This window comes from Thunnus maccoyii, chromosome 9 (assembly GCF_910596095.1).
Source record: "Thunnus maccoyii chromosome 9, fThuMac1.1, whole genome shotgun sequence".
Lineage (NCBI taxonomy): Eukaryota > Metazoa > Chordata > Actinopteri > Scombriformes > Scombridae > Thunnus > Thunnus maccoyii.
Genome location: NC_056541.1, coordinates 10,716,730 through 10,738,003, shown reverse-complemented (window position 1 = coordinate 10,738,003; position 21,274 = coordinate 10,716,730). Strand labels below are relative to the sequence as shown.

Here is a 21,274-nt window from a genome sequence, read left to right as displayed (position 1 = left end):
ACATCAAATGGAAGTACACCTAGCACGAATACTTTAACATTGCAATTTTTACATAACCTCCTGCAGTTGAGCTGAAATACCAAAACACTGTTTGCAAATGATTATATAGGTTATATGTGGGAATATCAGTGTGAATAACTGGTGTTATTAAAAAAGAAAAAAGTTTATTAACAAAATTCTTTGACAGCAGCATGCAGCACATCATCTACAACTTGTGTTTGTGTCATCTATAAAGCACCAAATCAGAAAAATGACATGCATCGCTGACAATAAACAACTTCATGACGCAAAGATATTGGTACCTTGTATACATGGTGAATAATTTACATTCAATTACAAAGATGTAGCTGTTGCAAAAATGTATTCATTTCAGTTATTGAACAATGGCCCACAGCAGTTTCAGCGTTATTGTCCAGTTAATGGATTGTTCTTAATTACTTTTCCCACTGGTGCTGCAATTATACCACTACTACTCCTACACTCTCATGTAGATTGAGAAGTCACTAAAAAGTCTTCATCTCTCTGTCATGTTTTGCAAGAATATGGCTCCTCAACTATGTGAATTCTCATGTGTCTTTTCAATTCTAACATTCGGTAGAAACTTCTCCCACAGATGTTGCAGTTATACGGCTTCTCACCTGTGTGGTATCTTCTAATGTGGACTGTCAGGTCACTATTAACTCTGAAACCTTTCCCACATATTTTGCAATCATACGGCTTCTCACCTGTGTGGATTCTCATATGCCTATTCAATACTGACTTGTGACTGAATTTTGTCCCGCAGGTGTTGCAAAGGTACGGCTTCTCACCTGTGTGGGTTCTCATGTGGACCAACAGAGATGAACTTAATCCGAAAACTCTACCGCATGTTTCGCAAGAATACGGCTTCTCGCCTGTGTGGATTCTACTGTGAATTCTCAAACATGACCTATTCAAGAATCTTTTCCCACAGGTGCTGCAAAAATATGGCCTCTCACCTGCGTGGATTGTTAAATGAGCGTTCAATGCTGATGCTGAACTGAATCTTTTCTCACAGATCTTACAAACGTAAGGTTTCTCACCTGTGTGGACTCTCTGATGTGTGTGCAAATTGTATTTGCGCTTAAAAAATTTCCCACAAGTGTCACACTTTAAAGACTTTTCCCCTGTATAGGTGTTACTGTGAATCTTTAATGCGGTAGAGTTGTCTTTACTGTTGGTGAGACTTTTGTCAAGTCTCGTCTGTGGTTTTGTCTCTGTATTTCTAGTTGATCCTGAGTCTCCTTGTTTGCCTTCTTTGTGATCTTGGCTCTCAGTTACTTTAGAGTTGTGAGAGAGGAGCTGGTCGTCACTGTTTGGTTCTGGTACCACTGAGCTATTAATTGACATGCTGACAACATGCTCTTTTTCTGCTGCACTCTGAGTTTCATCAGGACTCAAGTCCAGAGTCTGGTCTTGACTGTTGTCACCTTCCTCACAAGTAGGAGTCAACATGAAGGTTTCAGTCTGCTGCTTCAGCACCAGCTGCTCTCCCTCCAGACTGGTGTAGAGTTCCTCCTGTTCTTCTTTAATCTGTGGAGGCTCTGAGTCCTCTTGGTCCAAACTGGAGTTCCTTCCCTGGTTAGAGAGCTTCTGGTCAGCGAGAACCTCCTCCTCCTTACAGATATGCTGCTGTGGGAGCTCTGGAGGGACAAAGGGACACAAGAAGTAGGTTACTAATATGATAGTGAAATGCACATTGAGCAAACGAACACAAGTCTGTATTTAAATGGATAGGATACAGGTGCGTAATCACCACATGAAAATATTGGGTCCTAAAAACTGGTATTTTAATGAAACTGAGTGGAGCTTAATGTGGAGCGTTGAAAGGGAGGGGGAAAAATATGGTGCTTCACATAACAAGACGCATACAGGCCACGATTGTAGTTCAGGCAGTAAATTTACTACTACTGTTACTACAGTAAGCAGAGCAGTTTCTGGGTCTGTCTCTAGTGTTTCAGGCTTTTCTCCATATTTCAGCACAGAAATCGGTCCATAATAAAAATTGCAGAAAGTGCAAACTCCACAATCTGCATGGCTTTAGTTAGCAGAGGTGCACACACACCCAGTTTTCATAAATCACAAACCAACTGTCATGTATTTTGATTCTTTTACTTTTCTCTAGTATTTCTCATCTATGACATAACATATTGAAATGTCCATCAAAACACAACTATTGGTGTGAGTCAGGCAGGTTTAAAACGTCTTAGATTCATTCATCTTACAAATAATGTTGCTTAGGTGTCACTGAATGTAATCGGGGATTTTGCAGAAACATCAGTAGAAGCACTGATGCAATTAATGTTCTGTTCTGCTCTGCAGTACCAGTCAAAAGTTTGGACACACCTTCCCATTCCCAGTGTTTGAATTGTGTTCTGAGACTGGAGTTATGGGGGTGAACTTTTTAGCTGCTGGTACAAGTAGTATCTCTCCATTCATAAAGTTTTAGGTTTATTTGTCCAAGAATTGTCTATAAGATTGTTGCCTCCATCTCAATACTGTGGCTCCTCAACAAACTTATTTGTTAATTAGGTTGATTTTCTGCCTAAAATATGATGACTATAAATAATCTAGTGCACCCCACCATGGTGTAGACAGTTCCATATATCATATTAGATATTCAGACATCTGGTAAATTAATCCTCAATAATTTTTGAGTGAGATTTTTAATCCCCACCAGATTTGATGTACATTACAGAATAAAGCTTGACTGATGCTGCACAGGTGATATTTTACCTCAGGTCCATGGTTGAGGTATAGTGCTTTGGAAACCCTGCGTGAGTCAACAGCATACAGGTAAAATGACGGGCTGAAGTTAGGGACCATCTCTAAGGTGTATGCAGCATAGTCAACCGGGTTTTTCAGCTTCTCCCCCCAATAAATTTCACGTTGTTTTGTAGATATTTCAAACCACCATTATGCTCATCTCTGAGTCCACCCAACGCCTGCACATTCCCTATTTTTAGATTAAAACCATGAAATGTAGACTGATAAAGTGTTACAGCATTTTTTTCTTCCAACATCTTACTCATTTTTAGTCTTTTTTAGTCATCATCCTACTGGATGCACAACCTCCAGTTTTTTTTGCATGCCGCCAATATAATGCATTATATTACCTCATGGGTCTAGATCATGCAATTTGGCCCAATGAGCTATTATAGACTGTTTTTCTTAATACTAGTAGTATATAATATAGCTTAAGACTGGACTTGACTTTCGTTTAGTGAAACTTGCGAAGCGAAACTAGGTTAAAAGAAATCCCTCATAAAACCATCTCCCTCCCCATTTACTATTCTGTCATTATTCATTCATCCTGCAGTTAACCGAAGATAAAAAAGACTGTTTTCAGTAACATCAACCCTCCCAATGTCTGACTGAAGATTTCGCCCTTGAAAGGATATGAGTCAAATTCTTCTGTTTGTTTGTTGTTAAGATCATTAAAATTTTACAAACCTATCCCGTGTAACACAACTGTAGGTTTCCAAACGATATCCAGCAGTCTGCGTTGACGATCAATCTCTTCCTCGTACTGGACGACAGTTTTTTGAAAAACTCGGAATATTTCTTCAGCAGCAGCAGTTAGTCGCTCGTTGATGAACTCTCTCAAATACTGAACTGAAGACATTGTTGCTTAATTTCACGTTAAACGATTAATTGCGCTACCATAACAACGTTATCTTCCGGCTAATTCAAGACATATATGCAGCTCACGCCGTTTGCTTGCGTTGTTTACTTCCGCTGGGTGTCACGCTCCTGAGTTCCGACAGTGGAAGTGAGGAAGCATTTAGTTCCGCTTTCCACTTTTTGCATTTTCATCAGTGCTTCAGTGCTAAATCTCAGCAGCAGGGATGTAACGTTACATCTACTTCGATTCATTTCACAGGAAAATGTGGTACATCTTCTATATTGCTATATTTAACTTACTGTCATGGTTCTAAGTTACTTAACCTGAAATTATAAACAAATAAACACTGTCGGAATAAGTATTCACATTATTTATCTCACTACACATAGCAATGCCACAGTGTATAAATACCCCTGCAGTAAAAATGTTAGTTAAGTGAAAGTACTGAGGTACTATTTGCAAAACACATTTAAAGTGCCATGCCCTCAGTCTTGTATTATTTTTCATGAATCATTAAGGCACACACAGCATTTCTATATGATGCAGCTAGTAGAGGTGGATGGAGCTAATTTGCGTGAGTGGACTAAAAACTGCACTATTTGCCTCTGAATTACACTGTAGTATAGTATGTGTAACAACAAGTAGAAGTACTACAAGTGCAAATACTTGAACATTGTAATTTTTACAGAACTTCCAGCGGGTGAGCTGAAATACTAAAACACTGTTTGCAATTCCTCATATAGGATATATGTGTGAATATCAGCCTGAATAACTGTTCTATTAAAAGATAAGGAATAAATAAAAAATAAAAAAATAAGTTTATTAACTTTTTTTTTTATAAAACCATGTAGCACATCATCTACAACTTGTGTTTGTGTGTCACCTATATTTCAGGAATATATACAGGAATTTGAAGGAAACATACTGTTGCTAACAGAAATATTAGTACAGTAATGTTAGTTCAACAAAACTTGAAAGGCATCATTGACAATAAACATCATTATCCTCTCATTGTCCTGTTGATGGATTTTCTTGTACTTTTCCAACTGGTACTGCAATTATGTGTTTTTTCCACTTGTGTGTGTTCTTGTGTGGTTTGTCCATGAATCACTACAACTGAATCCTCTCTGTTTCACAAATACATAACTACTTGATTGTTTGGAATCTCATATGCTTTTGCAATTCAGACACATGGCAGAATTTCTTCCCCACACATGTTGCAATAGGTTATTCTCACGTAGATTGTCAAAAACAACTCCTCATGTGTGTGAATTCTTGTGACTTTTCCGAGTCAAACATTCAATAGAAACTTTTCCAACAGGTGTTGCAGTTATACGGCTGCTCGCCTGTAAGGTATCTTCTAATGTGGATTGTCAGAATCGCTATTATTTCTGAAATCTTTCCCATGTTTTGCAATTATACGGCTTCTCACCCGTGTGGATTCTCATATGCGTTTTCAATACTGACAAATGAATGAAGTTTTTCCCACAGGTGGTGCAAATGTGCGGCTTATCACCTGTGTGGATTCTCAGATGTGTTTTCAATCCTGACATTTGACTGAAGTTTTTCCCACAGGTTTTGCAAAGGTACGGCTTCTCACCTGTGTGGTTTCTCATGTGGACCAACAACCCACTACTACTCCTGAAACCTTTCCCACATATTTTGCAAGAATACGGCTTTTCACCTGTGTGGATTCTCACATGCCTTTTCATTACTGACATGTGACGGAATTTTTTTCCACAGGTGTTGCAAGAATACGGCTTCTCACCTGTGTGGATTCTCATGTGGACCACCAGTGATTTACTCACTCTAAAATCTCTACCGCATGTTTTGCAAGAATACGGCTTCTCACCTGTATGTATTCTCTGGTGTCTATCCAATTTAAATTTGTGCCCAAAAGCTTTCCCACAAGTGTCACATTTGAAAGACCTTTCACTGTTATTATTGTTTAACATAGTAGAGTTGGGTTCATTGTTCATGTCACTGTCGCTTTTATGATTTCTCTTCTGTGGTTTTGTCTCTGCATTTCCAGTTGATCCCGAGTCTCCTTGTTTGCCTCCTTTGTGATCTTGGCTCTCAGCTACAGGAGAGTTGTGAGAGAGGAACTGGTTGTCACTGTTTGGTTCTGGTACCACTAAGCTTTTAAGTGACATGATGACAACATGCTCATTCTCTGCTGCACTCTGAGTTTCATCAGGACTCAAGTCCAGAGTCTGATCTTCACTGTTGTCACTTTCCTCACAAGCAGGAGTTAACATAAAGGTTTCAGTCTCTTGCTTCAGCACCAGCTGCTCTCCCTCCAGACTGGTGTACAGTTCCTCCTGTTCCTCTCTAATCTGTGGAGGCTCTGGGCCCTCTTGCTCCAGACTGGAACTCCTCTCCTGGTCACAGAACTGCTGGTCAGGGAGATCCTCCTCCTCCTTACAGACATGTTGCTGTGGGAGCTCTGGAGGGACAAAAGGGGGAAAGGCTGAAGAAAAGAGGCAGACATCCATGCAAAGTAAGTATATGATTCATGTGTTATTTTCTAGTGTTGATATCTTCAGTATTGCTCTACAATGTAGAGAAAAACCCTTGAACGCGTAGGTGTCCAAACTGGTGACTGTTACTTTTAACCACTACGGTGGCATAGAAAGCTGACTCATCTGTTTATACTATCTAAATATTAAGCCTTTACAAACCTATTCTGTATAACTTTATTTCAGGTTTCCAAACGATATCCAGCAGTCTGCGCTGACGATCGATCTCTTCCTCGTACTGGACGACAGTTTTTTGAAAAACTCGGAATATTTCTTCAGCAGCAGCAGTTAGTCGCTCGTTGATTAACTCTCTCAAACACTCAACTGAAGACATTTTTGCTTAATTACAAGTGAGATGTCTCACTGTCCTGCTGAGAGACTTCCTGAAAGCACAGGACACCAAACAGCTAACGCAATTAGTTCCTGTGTTGTTTACTTCCGCTGGATGCTGCAATGTTAAGTTCCGACAGTGGAAAATGTAGTTCCGGATACAATTAAACACGTTTTAAGCCAATAAGCATCAAGGTTAATCAACGATCAACGAGTTTTCTCATATACATATTTTTATTTTATTTTTATTTAATCTTTGTTTAGTCAGATTAATTCTAATTAATTATAACATTAATAATATCTCTTTTCCAAGAGTGACCTGAGAACAAGAAACATTCATAAGACAAGAACACAATCAGTAACAGGAACAACACAATTACACAATCAATTAATGAATAAATAAAAACAGTTACAAGAATCATAGAAAACACAAGATAATAAAGCTTTAAAATCTCTAAGAGGAATGAAAGACTGTAGTTTGAGGGCAGTTTGCAGTTCATTCCATTTAAAAACTGCATTGTACCTGAAACCAGTTCTGCCAACATTAGTGAGTACCTGAGGGATATCTAAGATTAAGTAGTTGCTGGATCATGTACTGTAGTTACTAGATTTAAATGAAAGAAGAGATGTGAGGTACAGACAGGTGACAAATTAAAGGAAAAACTGGTACAGGTCTGAATGCTTGACCCCAACAGTGAGGGGATCTGGTGGCTCCGTTATGCTCTGGGGGAACTTTTGCTGGCATGGTTTGGGTCCACTTGTCCCCTTAGAGGGAAGGGTCACTGCAAATCAATACAAAGTTGTTCTGAGTGATCAGCTTTATCCTATGATGAAACATTTCTATCCTGATGGGAGTGGTCTCTTCCAGGATTACAATGCCCCAATTCACAGGATACGAGGGGTCAGTGAATGGTTTGATGAGTCTGAAAATGATGTGAATCATATGCTATGACCTTCACAGTCACCAGATCTCAACCCAATGAAACACCTATGGGAGATCTTTGACTGACGTGTTAGACAGCGCTCTCCACCACCATTATCAAAACACCAGATGAGGGAATGTCTTGTTGAAGAACGGTGTTCCTCAGCTTTGGCATTGATTCTACAAGTCTCAGGAACTCTTCTGGAGGGATGAACACGAACTCAAACCACCCTGTTAAAATATCAACAGATAAAATCGTTTAAGTATTTGTGCAGAAAAATTTTCCCATCCCACCCCACCCCCTCCAAGTATGTAGGAGAACCTTTGGTGGCCATGAAACTCACAAAAAACGTGACAAACGCAACATATGTGACAAATGTGACAAATGTGAAAGGCCCTCTCTAGAGCCAGTGTTTGGTTTTTCTTTTCTGGGCTACTGTAGAAATATGAATTGAAATATGCAACATGGTGGGCGTACCATGTAGGTATAAAGGGCTCATTCTAAGGAAACAGAAACACAACTATCCTTATTTTAATGGGATTATACACTACTTAAAACATACTTGTGAATACTATATTGAATTTCTGCCAAGTCTGTTCCGGTAGATGCCACTAAATCTTACACACTGGTCCTTTAAACAACTTTATATCACTTATCATAATTCAGAGCAGAAGGGGACTTATTACATTACCTTGAGGGGTTCCATTTTTGACCAACTACTCCTCTGAAAATGAATTCCCAACACAAACCAGAAGAGACATGTTCCACTTTCAGTTGTTGGCACTTTAGGACTTCTGTGTTTATTAGTAGCAGAAAAAATGTACATATACCTTCATTTCACAGGTGCATTTTGTACTTTTTCTGTACAAATACATTTAACTTACAGCGATGGATTCAACAGACTTCTAACAGAATGATTTTGCATAAAAATAATGGCAGTTGTTGTCAGATATTCATCTTAAGTACAATCAATTCTACAACAGTAGTACCCATGCACTATAAATGTTAGTAAAGTAAAAAGTTTAGATGACCATCAGCAAAATATACATTAAAATATTAAATATAATAATGAATGCACTCCTTCCCCAGAATGGCCCCTTTCAGCATTATTTCTCTAGATCATTAACATGTAAATGCATGCACTTTTTAATGTAGTGTTGGATAGTTTAAAGTTCCCCTCGACTAAAAAAATATGTTTGACACCAGAAAACTGATTTCACATTCATCTGCTTAAAGTGGAAAGTTTCTCTGTGCTCATTGAAAGTCAGGTTTTAAAGGGTCGACCTATGAACATGATTTGTGACATCAACACTAGTTTTAAAGCTAATCCTGGTCAATCATTCAACTTACACAAGTGTGATGTGGAAACTTGAAGTCTCCAGTGAACATACACTGAGAATAGACTTTACAGTGAAGTAGGAGACATCTTGTATCCAGCAGTTAAACTTTTAAAATAAACAATATTTGCATATTCATAGATCCTGGATTTTTAATGAGAGAGAGGGAGTGGATGTAATTTTAAGGATTTTAAAATAATTGTGGCTATAGCTGTCATATAAAGTACAGCATAACAGAGCAAGTATAACAAGTATGAAAGTACAATAAGTGCATTAGTTGTTTCAGAAATGTAGTTAAGTATTACAATACTACTTACATGTTGACCATTTTTCATTACAAATGTGATGCTCTTTTCTGTTTTTACTGTTGTCTCCTGTCCATCAAATTGTATCTAAATCAGCCTGTTGTGTACTGATTGCACATGAGGACTATGAACAAAAACCACAAGACACCAGTTGTTTTAAAAATTCACATCAACAACATTTGGCAACCACTAGTGAGTACACTATCAAACAAACATCTTCCACAGTTTATAGGAATGCTATTGCTCAAACATACAGTCATGTCAAAGGGTGAAAAACAACAGAGATTATTTGCAAAACCTTGGTGGAACCGTCAGCAATGTTCTATTTCATGGCACTGAGGTAATGTGTTTTAAGAAAATTAGAAATGTTCATTAAGAAGCAAAGATGCTGCTACTTAAAGACTGTGCCATTACACATCTTTTCACCAGTGGGTCCTGGTTGTGTTTTGTAAAGAAACCACTACAACTGAATCCTCTTCCACATTTTGAAAGCCCCCTGAGGCAAAATTGTGATTTGTGATGTTGGGCTATATGAATAAAAACTTACCTGACTTAACTTGGACTACACTGAATCCTCCAGTTCGCAAGCATACAGCTTCTCACCTGTATGGCATCTTATAATATGCTTTGTCAAAGTTGCCTTCTGACAAAATCTTTTCCCACAGGTGTTGCAAAGATACGGCCTCTCACCTGTGTGGGTACTCATATGCCTATTGATTGATGATAAGTCGCTGAATGTTTTTCCACAGATGTTGCAGGGATACGGCCTCTCACCTGTGTGGATTCTCGTATGTCTTTTCAATTTTGACCTCTGACTGAATCTTTTCCCACAGGTGATACAAAAGTAATGCTTCTCACCTGTGTGGGTTCTCATGTGGGCCAACAACCCACTATTATATCTGAAATCTCTCCCACATATATCACAAGTCTTTGGTTTCTCACCTGTGTGGACTTTCAGGTGTTTATGCAAATTGGGCATATACTTAAAAGTTTTTCCACATTTGTCACATTTTAAAGGCTTTTCACTTTTGCGGGTATTATTGTTAATCTTTAACATAGTGGAGTTGTGTTCGTTGTCGGTGTGACTGTTGCTGTTATGATGTGGTTTTGTCTCTGTGTTTCTAGTTGATCCTGAGTCTCCTTGTTTGCCTCCTTTGTGATCTTGGCTCTCAGCTACATGAGAGTTGTGAGAGAGGAGTTGGTCGTCACTGTTTGGTTCTGGTACCACTAAGCTTCTCACTGACATGATGACAATATGCTCTTTCTCTGCTGCACTCTGAGTTTCATCAGAGTCCTCAGCCTGACCTTCACTGTTGTCACTTTCCTCACAAGTAGGAGTCCACATAAAGGTTTCAGTTTCCTGCTTCAGCACCAGCTGTTCTCCCTCCAGACTGGTGTACAGTTCCTCCTGTTCCTCTTTAATCTGTGGAGGCTCTGGATCCTCTTGGTCCAGACTAGAGTTCCTGTCCTGGTTACAGAGCTGCTGGTCAGCAAGAACCTCCTCCTCCTTACAGGTATGCTGCTGTGGGAGCTCTGGAGGGACAAAGGGAAACAAGAAGTAGGTTAATACTAATGTGATGATAGTTACCTGCACACTGAGCAAATAAATACAAGTCTGTATTTAAACAGATAGGATACAGGTACGTAATCACCACATGGAAATCCCCCAACCCCAATATTTTTAATTGACACAACATCCCCAAAACACCCCCAAAAGTTGAAAGAAAGCTAATTTGTTCTCCTCAATATTCAGTTATATTGACTCAGAATGTTTATCATTCACAGAAAACCTCCTGTGTCTCCTCTGTGTTCATGTCAACCAGCAACAGTGAACACAACATCTGAGTGTGGTGAGTGTGTGCCAAAGCTTTCGGTCTGTTTTGTAGATCCTGAGGCCATCACTGCTTCAGTCCTGACTGTTTTGAACCTAGCTCCGCATATCTTTGGTCCTCAAAACTGGTATTTTATGTTTTATATATATCATATTTGTGAACTTTTTAGCTGCTCATAAACCAGAGCCTCTTTTCTACGGGTCCATTTAAAGAGTCAGTTCACCCCTTTTTTCTCCCATATCTCTAGTAGTATTTCTCCATTCAAAAAGTTTAAGGTTTACTTGTCCAGGTGAAGAACTTTCTCTAAGATTGTTGCCTCCAACCTAGTACACCTCCACCCCCATAACTTACCCACATCATCCCACCCAATGTCTAACTGACGATTTTGCCCTGATAGGATATGAGTCAAATACATCTGTTTGTTTGTTTTTGGAGATCTTTAAAGTTTTACAAACCTATCCTGTTTAACTTTATTTCAGGTTTCCAAACGATATCCAGCAGTCTGCGCTGACGATCGATCTCCTCTTCGTACTGGACGATAGTTTTTTGAAAAACTCGGAATATTTCTTCAGCAGCAGTAGTTAGTCGCTCGTTGATGAATTCTCTCAAACACTCAACTGAAGACATTGTAGCTTAATTACACGTTAACCATTGAACTACGCTACCGTTACGCTGTTATCCTCCAGCTAATTCAATACATATACGCAGCTAACGCGGCTAGCCTGTGTTGTTTACTTCCGCTGGGTGTCACGTTCTTAAGTTCCGACAGTGGAATGTTCCGTTTTTCATTTTTCGCCTTCCCTTTAGAGCTTGAGCGCTAAAATATCAGCAGCAGGGATGTAACGATACATCAATTTTAATTACACACGTGTAATTATGACACATTTTCTATACTGCCATATTTAACTTACTGCCGTAGTTCTAAGTTACTTTACAGGAAATTATAAACAAATAAACATGGGTGGGATAAGTAGTCACATTTTTTATCTCACGAAACGTAGCAGTGCAACAGTATATAAATACTCCTGCAGTCAAAATGTTAGTTAAGTAAACAAACATTGAGGAATCTAAAGTGTGAAATATATTTTTGTTTATTTAACACTTTTTTATTTACTACATAATTTTTTATGTGTCGTTTCATAGTTTTGATCTCTTCATGATTGTTCCACAATGTAGAAAATTGTAAAAAGAAAGACAAACCTTTGAATGAGTAGGTGTGTCTGTACATCTTTAACTATTGTGGTGGTATACATTTGACTCAAATAATAATAAATAATATTGACGTGTAAGTGAAGTTTTAGGCCAAAAAAAAAAAAAAAAGGCCTCCCACCTGTGTGGGTTCTCATGTGGACCAACAACCCAATATTAAACCTGAAACTTTTCCCACATGTTTCACAAGAGTACAGCTTCTTACCTGTGTGGGTTCTCTAGTGTCTATTTCCATGACATGCTGACAACGTGCGCTTGGTCATGCCTCTAGCTGCTGCTGGAGGGACACTCGCCCAGTGTTCATGCCTCTAGGAGTGGGGTAGAGGGACACTAGCCCAGTATCCTTGCCTCAGGGAGGTGAGGGGTAGAGAGGCACTACCCCAGCATTGATGCCTCAGGGAGGGGAGGTGGAGAGGAACAACTAGCTCAGTGTCCATGCCTCTGGGAGGGGAAGGGGAGCAGTGCACTAGCCAAATGTCCAATTTTGATTGGTTGTCTTGTTTATGGATTCCCCCCCCCCCCTTTTTTTTTTTTTTTTAGCTTTTCCCTGAAGTGCTGTATTTATGTTGCTCTGTACATGTGTGGGCTCTTGTGCATTCAATCCATTAACCACTATAACTGAATCCTCTCCAGCGTTTCACACAAATACAAAGCTTATTGCTTGTGTGGACACTAATATGACGGTTGCGGTGTAGGTTCTTCATGTGGATTGTCAAGTGACCACTAAGTCTGAAAGCTCTCCCTCATGTTTTGCAAACATACAGCTCCACATCAGTATGAATTCTCAGATGGCTTTTCAATCCCACAGAATCTTTTCCCAGGGGGGTGCAGGGGTGCAGTTTCTCTCCTGTGTGCACTCTCATGTGGATTTTTAAGTCACCTCTATGTCTGAAATCTCTCCAAAAAGTTTTGCAAGAATGTGGCTTATCACCGGTGTGGATCTTCATGACTTTTCAATATTGATGTGTCATGAAAGCTTTACCCACAGAGGTACATTTTCTCACTTGTGTGGATTTTTGTGTGGATATGCAACCCCCTACTACATCTGACAACCCTCCCACATGTTTCATAAGAATATAGCTTCTCACCTGTGTGGATAGCATTCAGTACTGACAAGCTGACAACATGCTCTTCCTCTGCTGTACTCTGAGTTTCATCACTAGCCAAGTCCAGAGTATGATTCTTCACTGTTGTTCCTCTTGTTCCTCTTTAATCTGTGGAGGCTCTGGGTCCTGTTGATCCAGACTGGAGTTCCTCTCCTTCTTACAGACATGTTGCTGTGGGAACTTACAGAGGCCCTGATGTGTACATATCATTTTATGTAGCAGCTACAGTCGCGGTGAAACTATTTTATTTTCCCTATTTCACATCCAGTTGGATAGTTTAACAAGATGTCATATTTTATGAGCTCATAATGTTTTTGTATGTAAAATTGTATTTAGCAAAGTAACCATAGCTGTCAAATAAGTTATATAGTAAGAGTAAAAAGTATATTTGGCCTCTGAAATCAAATGAAGTAGAAATATACTGTATGTGACATGAAATTCAAGTATTTAAAGTACAAATACCTCAAAATTGTACTTTTTTATTTTAGTGTTCAAAATTATATTTTCGTGTGGCAATTACATGCAATCTTTGCCATCTGAGATTGATCAATATGGTACTTAACTGTACAGTACTTGAGTAAATGTACTTAGTGACATTCTACCACTGCATATATGCACCTGACTGTTGTTTTAAGACAGACTTGAAAAACTGTGAATCTATTATTTAACTTTTTTGATTTGCTACTATCCTAATGTGTAAAACCAACAGTCATAAATGTACACAGATCCGAACGCAAAACACTGAAAGTTAAGCAACACTTTCTCTAATCAAGTTAACTATTGGCATAAGGGTCGGAACAGTTTAACTGTCTGCTTCAGAGGGGAAACATTATCGTGACGGAATAGCTTCCTGTAATTACAAGCGCTAACCTGTGTTAGCTTCATCACCCGAGTACATGGATTAGCTGGGAAAGAAGACTCCACAAAATATATCGAAATGTTTGGTTTTTGCTCAGGTCATGCATTAACTCTGCTTTAGTGTATTTTCGAGTTCTTACATACTTTCTAAATGGGTGCGTATTACTGTGCCATATGTAGGCAAACAACGTTCACAGGAAAGGGGCACATCTTCGGAAAGAATCACCAAAGCAGACTAAGAGTAGTTCTTCTTAAATTCTTAGAAAAGGTAAGTAGGTTAATGTCAACTGCAAGTTATAACTTTCTTTCAGTATTTTCATTTTCTTCCATCTTGCTGAACTTGACGTATTTGCGTATTAGCTCTGATGCTAACGTTAGCTGTCAAAATCAAAATGTGTTTTAACCCACTGAAATATGTTATTGTTTTGGGATTGAGTTAACATTTACAAAATGACCACTGTGAGGTGCAAGCATTGAGGACATTAAATATATTCTATTTATATTCATTCTTATTCCCATGTGTATTTATTATAAATCATACACCCACAGTGGCACAATGGTTTTCAGTAAGACTAGGATAAATATTTGCACACTTCATTTATACACTTTAGAACACTGTACTGTATATCATATATATTTATATTTTTGAACTCCTTTTTTAATTTTTATTTACTTTACAGTTACTCATCTGTTGTCTTTCCTGCCATATCATGTTAAACGTCCCCATCTTATCTCAGTTTATGTGTATGACCAGTGCTGACCTCTTAAGATTGCATACCAATTTGTTTCACTTCAATAATTCAGTGACATAAAAAGAGGTGGAAAAAAAATACTAGAAACAACACCACACACTACAGCCTTCAAAATGATTTAAACAGCATTTTAACCTTCATGAAGGTAGGATTTATTGCAGGGCTGTTGATACAGACTGCATTAGTTTTAGTTAAGAGTGTAACTTTTATGTTTCCCATGTTTGTTTCATCCTTTGTCTCCCAGGTGAAGGAAGCCCGCCGAACACTGAAAAAACCCCAAGTAGAAAAGTTTGATTGCACTCAGCACAAGGAGACATTCTGGTGCTACTGCTGTGGGCGTGAAATTGAAAGAAATGTTACGGACGGCAACATGACTGTGCTGTATGGAGGCTTATTGGAGCACATGGCCACGTGAGTTTCATTTAAGTAGCTATTATTTACTGTATCTTAATTTTGTTTTCACTGATGTCCTGCCTCATCTTCACCCAGTACAACCACAGGATGTTCTACACAGAGCATGCCACAGTTTGAACAGTATCCTTAGTGAACAGAAAAAAATGTGTTTGTGGTAGAGACTACACATGTATCCCATAAAAGTATATGATCAAAGATCTATTTCCTAACGTTAGCATGAGCAACATGATTTTCTTTTTCGGTCATCTTGAACTTATACTTCAACTGAGATGCAGCTCATGTTGCCCAAACTAACAACTATTTGTCTGTCGATTTGACAACATTTTCATGCCCGTGCTTTTGTCCTGATGAATTTTTGTGATAAACTGCTTTTGTCTTCTGGTCGCTGGTTGACGTTTCAAATGTATCTGGTTTCAGTCCAGAACACAGAAAGAACACACACAAGTTCTGGTGGGACAATAAGGCCGACCCCAAGCTCAGAGACAAGGTCATCATCACAGAGGAGGAAACTGAAAGGTAGGTCTGGTGAGCCAACAGTCTACATGAATAAAGTTTATTTGGAGAATTGACAGATTCTCTGAAAGGATCATTGTTTGTTTTTGTTTAGGTTTAAAGATGAGGTGGCAAAAGTGTTGGAAACATTTGTGGAGAAGGAGGATGAATTCATTAAACAGGTAATGCAAAACCACTCTTTTTTAAAAAAGAAATGAAATCCATATTGACCTTGAAGACAAGTTAACCAGACTAAGAGTCTGCAGCCATGCTAGCGGCTCTGTGAGGCTGTACTTACAGTAAGCACAGCGGTGCTTAGAGCTGAACGCTAACATCAGCATGCTAGCATACTCACAAAGATAACGCAAACATGCTTATGTTAAATAGGTCATCATGTTCACCATCTTAGTTTAGCATGCTAGCCTGCTAACATTTGCTACTTAGAACTAGGCACAAAGTACTGCTGAGGGGCTGATGTCATTAATTTTGCAGGTATTTGGTCATGAACCAAAGTATTGGACAGTTTGAAATTTCATGCTAGATGAAAAGTCAGGAAATCACCGAAGTTAATAGAATTCATCCTTAGAGGGACATGAATGTGTCCATCCAATTGTTGTAGAGACATTTCACTCAAAACCATAAATGTCATCCTCATGGTGGCGCAAGAGAAGTAAGGGGATCAACTTCAAAGTCATTTACATCTGAATCAAAGTGGACCAAAGTGGTGGACCGACCAACAGATTCTCACTGCTATCCCTCAAACCGCTAGCATGGCTAAAAAGTGTCCTAAGGATTATTTAATTTTAACCAGACTTTAAATCTGGTGATGGTAATCAGTCTTTATTTCCTGTTTTTCTTTTCATGGCTTCAGGAAGCTGATTACATCCGGGCCCAGGAGAAGCATCGTCAAGAGGTCCTTCAGTCTCTTTTAGAGGTTTGTTTTCCAACGATGCAGTGGCAGTATCCATTACTGTGGCCTTAACTGTCGTTTTTCATGATTTTGTGTTGCGTGTAAGATGGGAAGTGCCACCATTTTGTAGCTAATTATTGTATCTGCCAAAGTAGGTAACCAGCGATCCTTAATTTGCCTCATCAGGTAAAGTGAAAGTTTAAAAAGGATTTTAGTTGCAAACCTAGATGGAGATGATGAAAACGGATGGAAGTTGGAAAGGAAAAACAGACATGAATAGAGAGAGATCAATGTTACCATTTAGGGTAAAGTACTGTGTCAGGATTGTGATGATAATAGCTGAGATGAGGCATGATTAGTAGTCAGACTTCCTCTATGAACCACTGTTGGCTTTTCCTGAATCAATATCAGCGTGACGCAGAACCAGAGTCGTCAAATGGACCCAACAGCACAGACATGTCTGCAGACGATGCTATCAGGTAACATTATGTCTACTTGCATTTGTATCCTTTTTGCATTGTATCATAAAAAGCACTTTAAATGACTTTTGTTGGTTTGGGGCTCATCTTGTTGTCTTGGGAACAGCTCTCAATTCACGTCTCAGGGATCAGACCAGCAGGCGGGGAGCAGCTTTGTTGACTCAATGGTTGAACTGCCGTGGGCTGCAACGGGACAAGGACTGACTTTCATAGGTTATCAGGTAGATGGAAAGCTCTTATTAGTAAGGTGTTTCAGATGAATGATTGATTTTTGTTTTTCTCTACATGCAAACATTTCACTTTTTTTCTTTTTTCTCTGTTACAGGATTCATCAAACAGTGGAAATGTTCATACAGGTAATCTATTAATTTATGTAACTGTAAAATACCTCCATTGAAACATGCGTTCAAATGACACTCAGGAGGGTTTGATCTACTCATCAGAGGCTCGTTCAAGTAACTCAGCTTAATGCCAGTGTTCACCTCTTATAAATACAGCTGTGCCCCAAGTTTCCAGCAGATCATTGCTTACTAAGTAGCATTGTGATTGTGGGAAACATGGCATCAGAACTGAGTGAAAGTGTCAGAAGTCAAATTGTTATTCAAAAGCAAAGACAAGCTTTTTCAGTGCCAAATTGTGGCTAGGTTTGCTGTAGATGCAGAGTAGGGGTTTCTGGCACAACTTCACCTACTTCCAAGGTGCACGGAGAAGGGGAAGGAAGTCTAAAGAGGTCAAAACTCCAGCAACACTTGTTGTATATAGAATAACTTTATTGTTAGACCAATGCATCATAAAACACATTACAAACAACATTTAAATAGAGTAGGTTAGATATGAAGCAGTCAGTTAAGAAATACTAGCATTTCACAGTAGATGACTATAAAAAAGTCCTATTTACTGATGAATCCAACTTTGAGATTTATGGTAGTAACAGAAGGGTGTATGAAAGGAGATGAACAGGAGAGAGAATGGTACAATAGTGTATCAAACCAACAATTAAACGTGGTAGGAATATTCAAGTCTGGAGGTATTGTGTCTACTCTGGAGTTGGACATTTGGACCGAATTGACTGCACTCAGACCAAGGAGAAGTACCACTCCATTCTTCAGAGACATGTTATACCCTCTGGTTTGCATCTTTGTGAAGAAGGGTTCATACTGCAGCAGGATAATGACCCCAGACACACCTCAAAGCTTCGCAAGAACTGCTTGAAGACCAAAGAAGACCAAGTAGTCCTGACTGTCATGGACTTTCCTCCACAGTCACCTGACCTCAACCGTATTGAATATTTAAGGGGGGCACTTGAAGACTGAGAAAGCCAATCATTCAGACATCACAAGAAGCTCTTTGGAACACTGTCAAATCCTGCTGGGATAACATGGGTCATGAGGTTTGCACAAACTTGTGGAGTCCATGCCACCTTGAGTGCAAACTGTCATTAAAGCAAAAGGGGGACATACTAAATACTGAGATATTCTGAAATTCATGTATATTTTTCAAAGATTCAACTTTTCACTCATTGTTGTTAAGCTGATATTATCATTTGTAATGAAAAAAATGAGTGTTACATTCAAAACAAATGCAAAATAGAAGCATCTTGACTAGTGAGGAGTCAAGATACTAGTTAACATTTACTAATTTCCTGTTGTGTTTTCCATGCCTCCCAAAGCTTGCACAGAAAACTCATGTCTCTTGCATGTGATTGATGAACAGTACGTATGTTGATTCGAAGGTGCCGTTCCTCCTTGGCTCCAGGATGATCCTCTGGAGGGGACCTCTGGAGATGCAGCACATCTGGAGATTGGTCCATCACTCCAAGAGTTCCTCAAACAGAGTAAGAATCACACACAAGAGAACTGGTGTTGTGTGAATTTGTCAGCTAAGCATTTTTTTTTTTTTTTTTTTTTGCTCAAAGATTAGTTCCACCCTTGATAATTTCCACGAGACCCATGAAATTGTGTTTTATTGGTTGCTGTAACATCACTTGTGATAACCAGGAGTCAGTGATTTATGATATGTCTTGTATTCTGCTGTTTTTATGATTTCAGATGCTTAATGACTTATTTCATTTGTTGCGAAAACACAGCAACAAATTCAAATTTAGGTACTACTACTTTTTTTTTTTTTTTTTTTTTGAGATTATTGCGCTTCAGCAGTATCAACATATTGGTCCCTGATCCTCACCTTAGTTAGTCTTAATGATATAGATTATATCCATGTGCATTTATGGAGACAAACATTGAGGAAAAAAACAATCAAAATCTCACAAAAATTGGTGTATAATTTTAAATGGCTTCGTCTGTCTTTCGCCAGAGGAGCAAGAGAAGCTGAGGAAGCTTCCACCCAACAGAGTGGGGGCCAACTTTGATCACAGCTCACATACAGACGCCAACTGGCTTCCCTCTTTTGGCAGAGTGTGGAACAGTGGCCGACGCTGGCAGTCCAGGTGAGATCACAACACTGACCCACAACACCTGAGACTAGTATAGAATGATTATAAACCAAGATTCTTCTCAGTCTGTTCCATACATTTTTACACACATACAGTCCTTAACTTGAGGTTTGATATCCTGTATGTCTGTGTGGACAGAGGAATGACTAATTTGAGAGCTTTTAGGAAACATCTCTGTTTCTGGAATATAAAATATGTATGTCTGGTAAGTTTGTCTGCATTACCAGCCACTTTAGTAGATGATCATCATTATGCATGGAAACCTATTGCAGTAACATGGGATATGATAGTTAATTCTGAAGTGTTTCTTAAGGTTTAAATATTTTTTTACACAGTGCATATTTATTTTTTTTATAGAGGTGCACTCTTCCTGTTGGCGTTTGCATCTTTGATGTTACTTTTTCTTTCTCATTCATGCTGACAACACCCCAAGTGACACCAGTTTGGTATAAAAAAATTTGGATGGATATGCAACATACTATTATTTATTCATATAGCTGCAAGCTGCATTCTCTCTTGCCAGATGTCAGCTGAATAATATGTGTATGTACAAAATAGATATTTAGATCTTGATATATACAAGTGAGAATGTAAGCACACTGCAAAGAGACCATTTTAATCTACAAGGTGCTGATGGCCTTCAATTACCTTGCAGCTCACACCGGTTTCTAAAAGAAAAAAGATCTGTGCATGATGGTCACCTGCCAAAGTGGCCAGTGATTTAGGCTAACAGAAAACATTGTTTCATTATTCTGCTGGCTAGAGACGACTTTCTTGTAATTTATTAGAGGTCACCATGGCAGCAGCACAATAATTGGTATTTTTTAGTATCCCAATTGTGTTTTAGCACTTCCTAACTCAAGAAAGCTGCCAAAACTTAAATACTAAACCACTTTTTTGTCAAATACATTTTGTTATATTGCAAATGGCTATTTTTCATCTGTTGTCCCTGGCTAGACATTAAAAAGGCACATAGAGTTTAAATTTTTGGCTCATTAGATAAATTTCAATGGTTTCTGCATGCAAATGTGACTTCTTTTTTTTAACAGGCACCAATTCAGACAAGAGGAAGGTCAGAAGAACAGACAGAAGAGGAAGAGGGAGCACGGCACAGAGGGCTCAAAGAAAGCAAAAACGACTGAACAGCCAACAAATTCTGACAACACTTAAAACGGAGTATGGTGTATATGGTGTGTGGGAATTCATGAGTGAAGGGATGTATATAGTTTGCAACATGTGAACGAGGTGTTATACTGTTTCTGAAGTGTTGTACTGGGTAGAAATGCTTAGGCTGACAAGTGTGTGTGTATATGTGGAAATTGTATGTAACCTTTATAACACAATTTGAATTGTAAACACATTTTTCAGTAAAAATATTAACTTAGTATATGAAGCAGCGCCTTTTGGTTATGTTTATGTAGAAAATTACCTTTTGATAATCACATTTTTGTATAAAAACTGCCTGGTCCAACTTCATAACAGCATTTCCAAAATTATTTATCATATACCAACACCCCGAGGCACACTTATAGATTTAAAACAATCAATCAATGGATTGATTGAGGAAAAAGTCCTCATTTGAAGTACTTTTCCCGCCCAGATTCTCCCAGCAATTCCAGGTTCTGAGCAGCAAGTATGTGGATAGACTAAAGATCTGTGAAAATATGACTTGGTGACTTGGTGAGTAACCAGCAGGGGGCGCCAGCCATTCAA

General features: G+C 38.7%; 2 protein-coding genes and 1 pseudogene across 2 annotated transcripts; 1 reads left to right on the top strand and 2 right to left on the bottom strand.

Annotated features, from left to right (window-relative positions):
• Positions 1-144: 144 nt before the first annotated feature.
• On the bottom strand, positions 145-3,757 carry LOC121903975 (zinc finger protein 846-like). The gene is made up of 2 exons (XM_042421436.1): positions 3,472-3,757; positions 145-1,661 (listed from the first exon to the last, which is right to left on the bottom strand). Exons 1-2 carry the CDS (start codon positions 3,641-3,643, stop codon positions 526-528), a joined length of 1,308 nt encoding a protein of 435 aa, XP_042277370.1. The 5' UTR covers positions 3,644-3,757; the 3' UTR covers positions 145-525.
• A 685-nt stretch (positions 3,758-4,442) lies between these two features.
• Positions 4,443-11,643, bottom strand: LOC121903798 (annotated as a pseudogene).
• Positions 11,644-14,035: 2,392 nt separating this feature from the next.
• Positions 14,036-21,037, top strand: cenatac (centrosomal AT-AC splicing factor). The gene is made up of 11 exons (XM_042421440.1): positions 14,036-14,330; positions 15,059-15,225; positions 15,646-15,744; positions 15,836-15,902; positions 16,592-16,654; positions 17,042-17,109; positions 17,216-17,330; positions 17,435-17,465; positions 18,842-18,943; positions 19,423-19,555; positions 20,611-21,037. Exons 1-11 carry the CDS (start codon positions 14,214-14,216, stop codon positions 20,729-20,731), a joined length of 1,083 nt encoding a protein of 360 aa, XP_042277374.1. The 5' UTR covers positions 14,036-14,213; the 3' UTR covers positions 20,732-21,037.
• Positions 21,038-21,274: the final 237 nt, after the last annotated feature.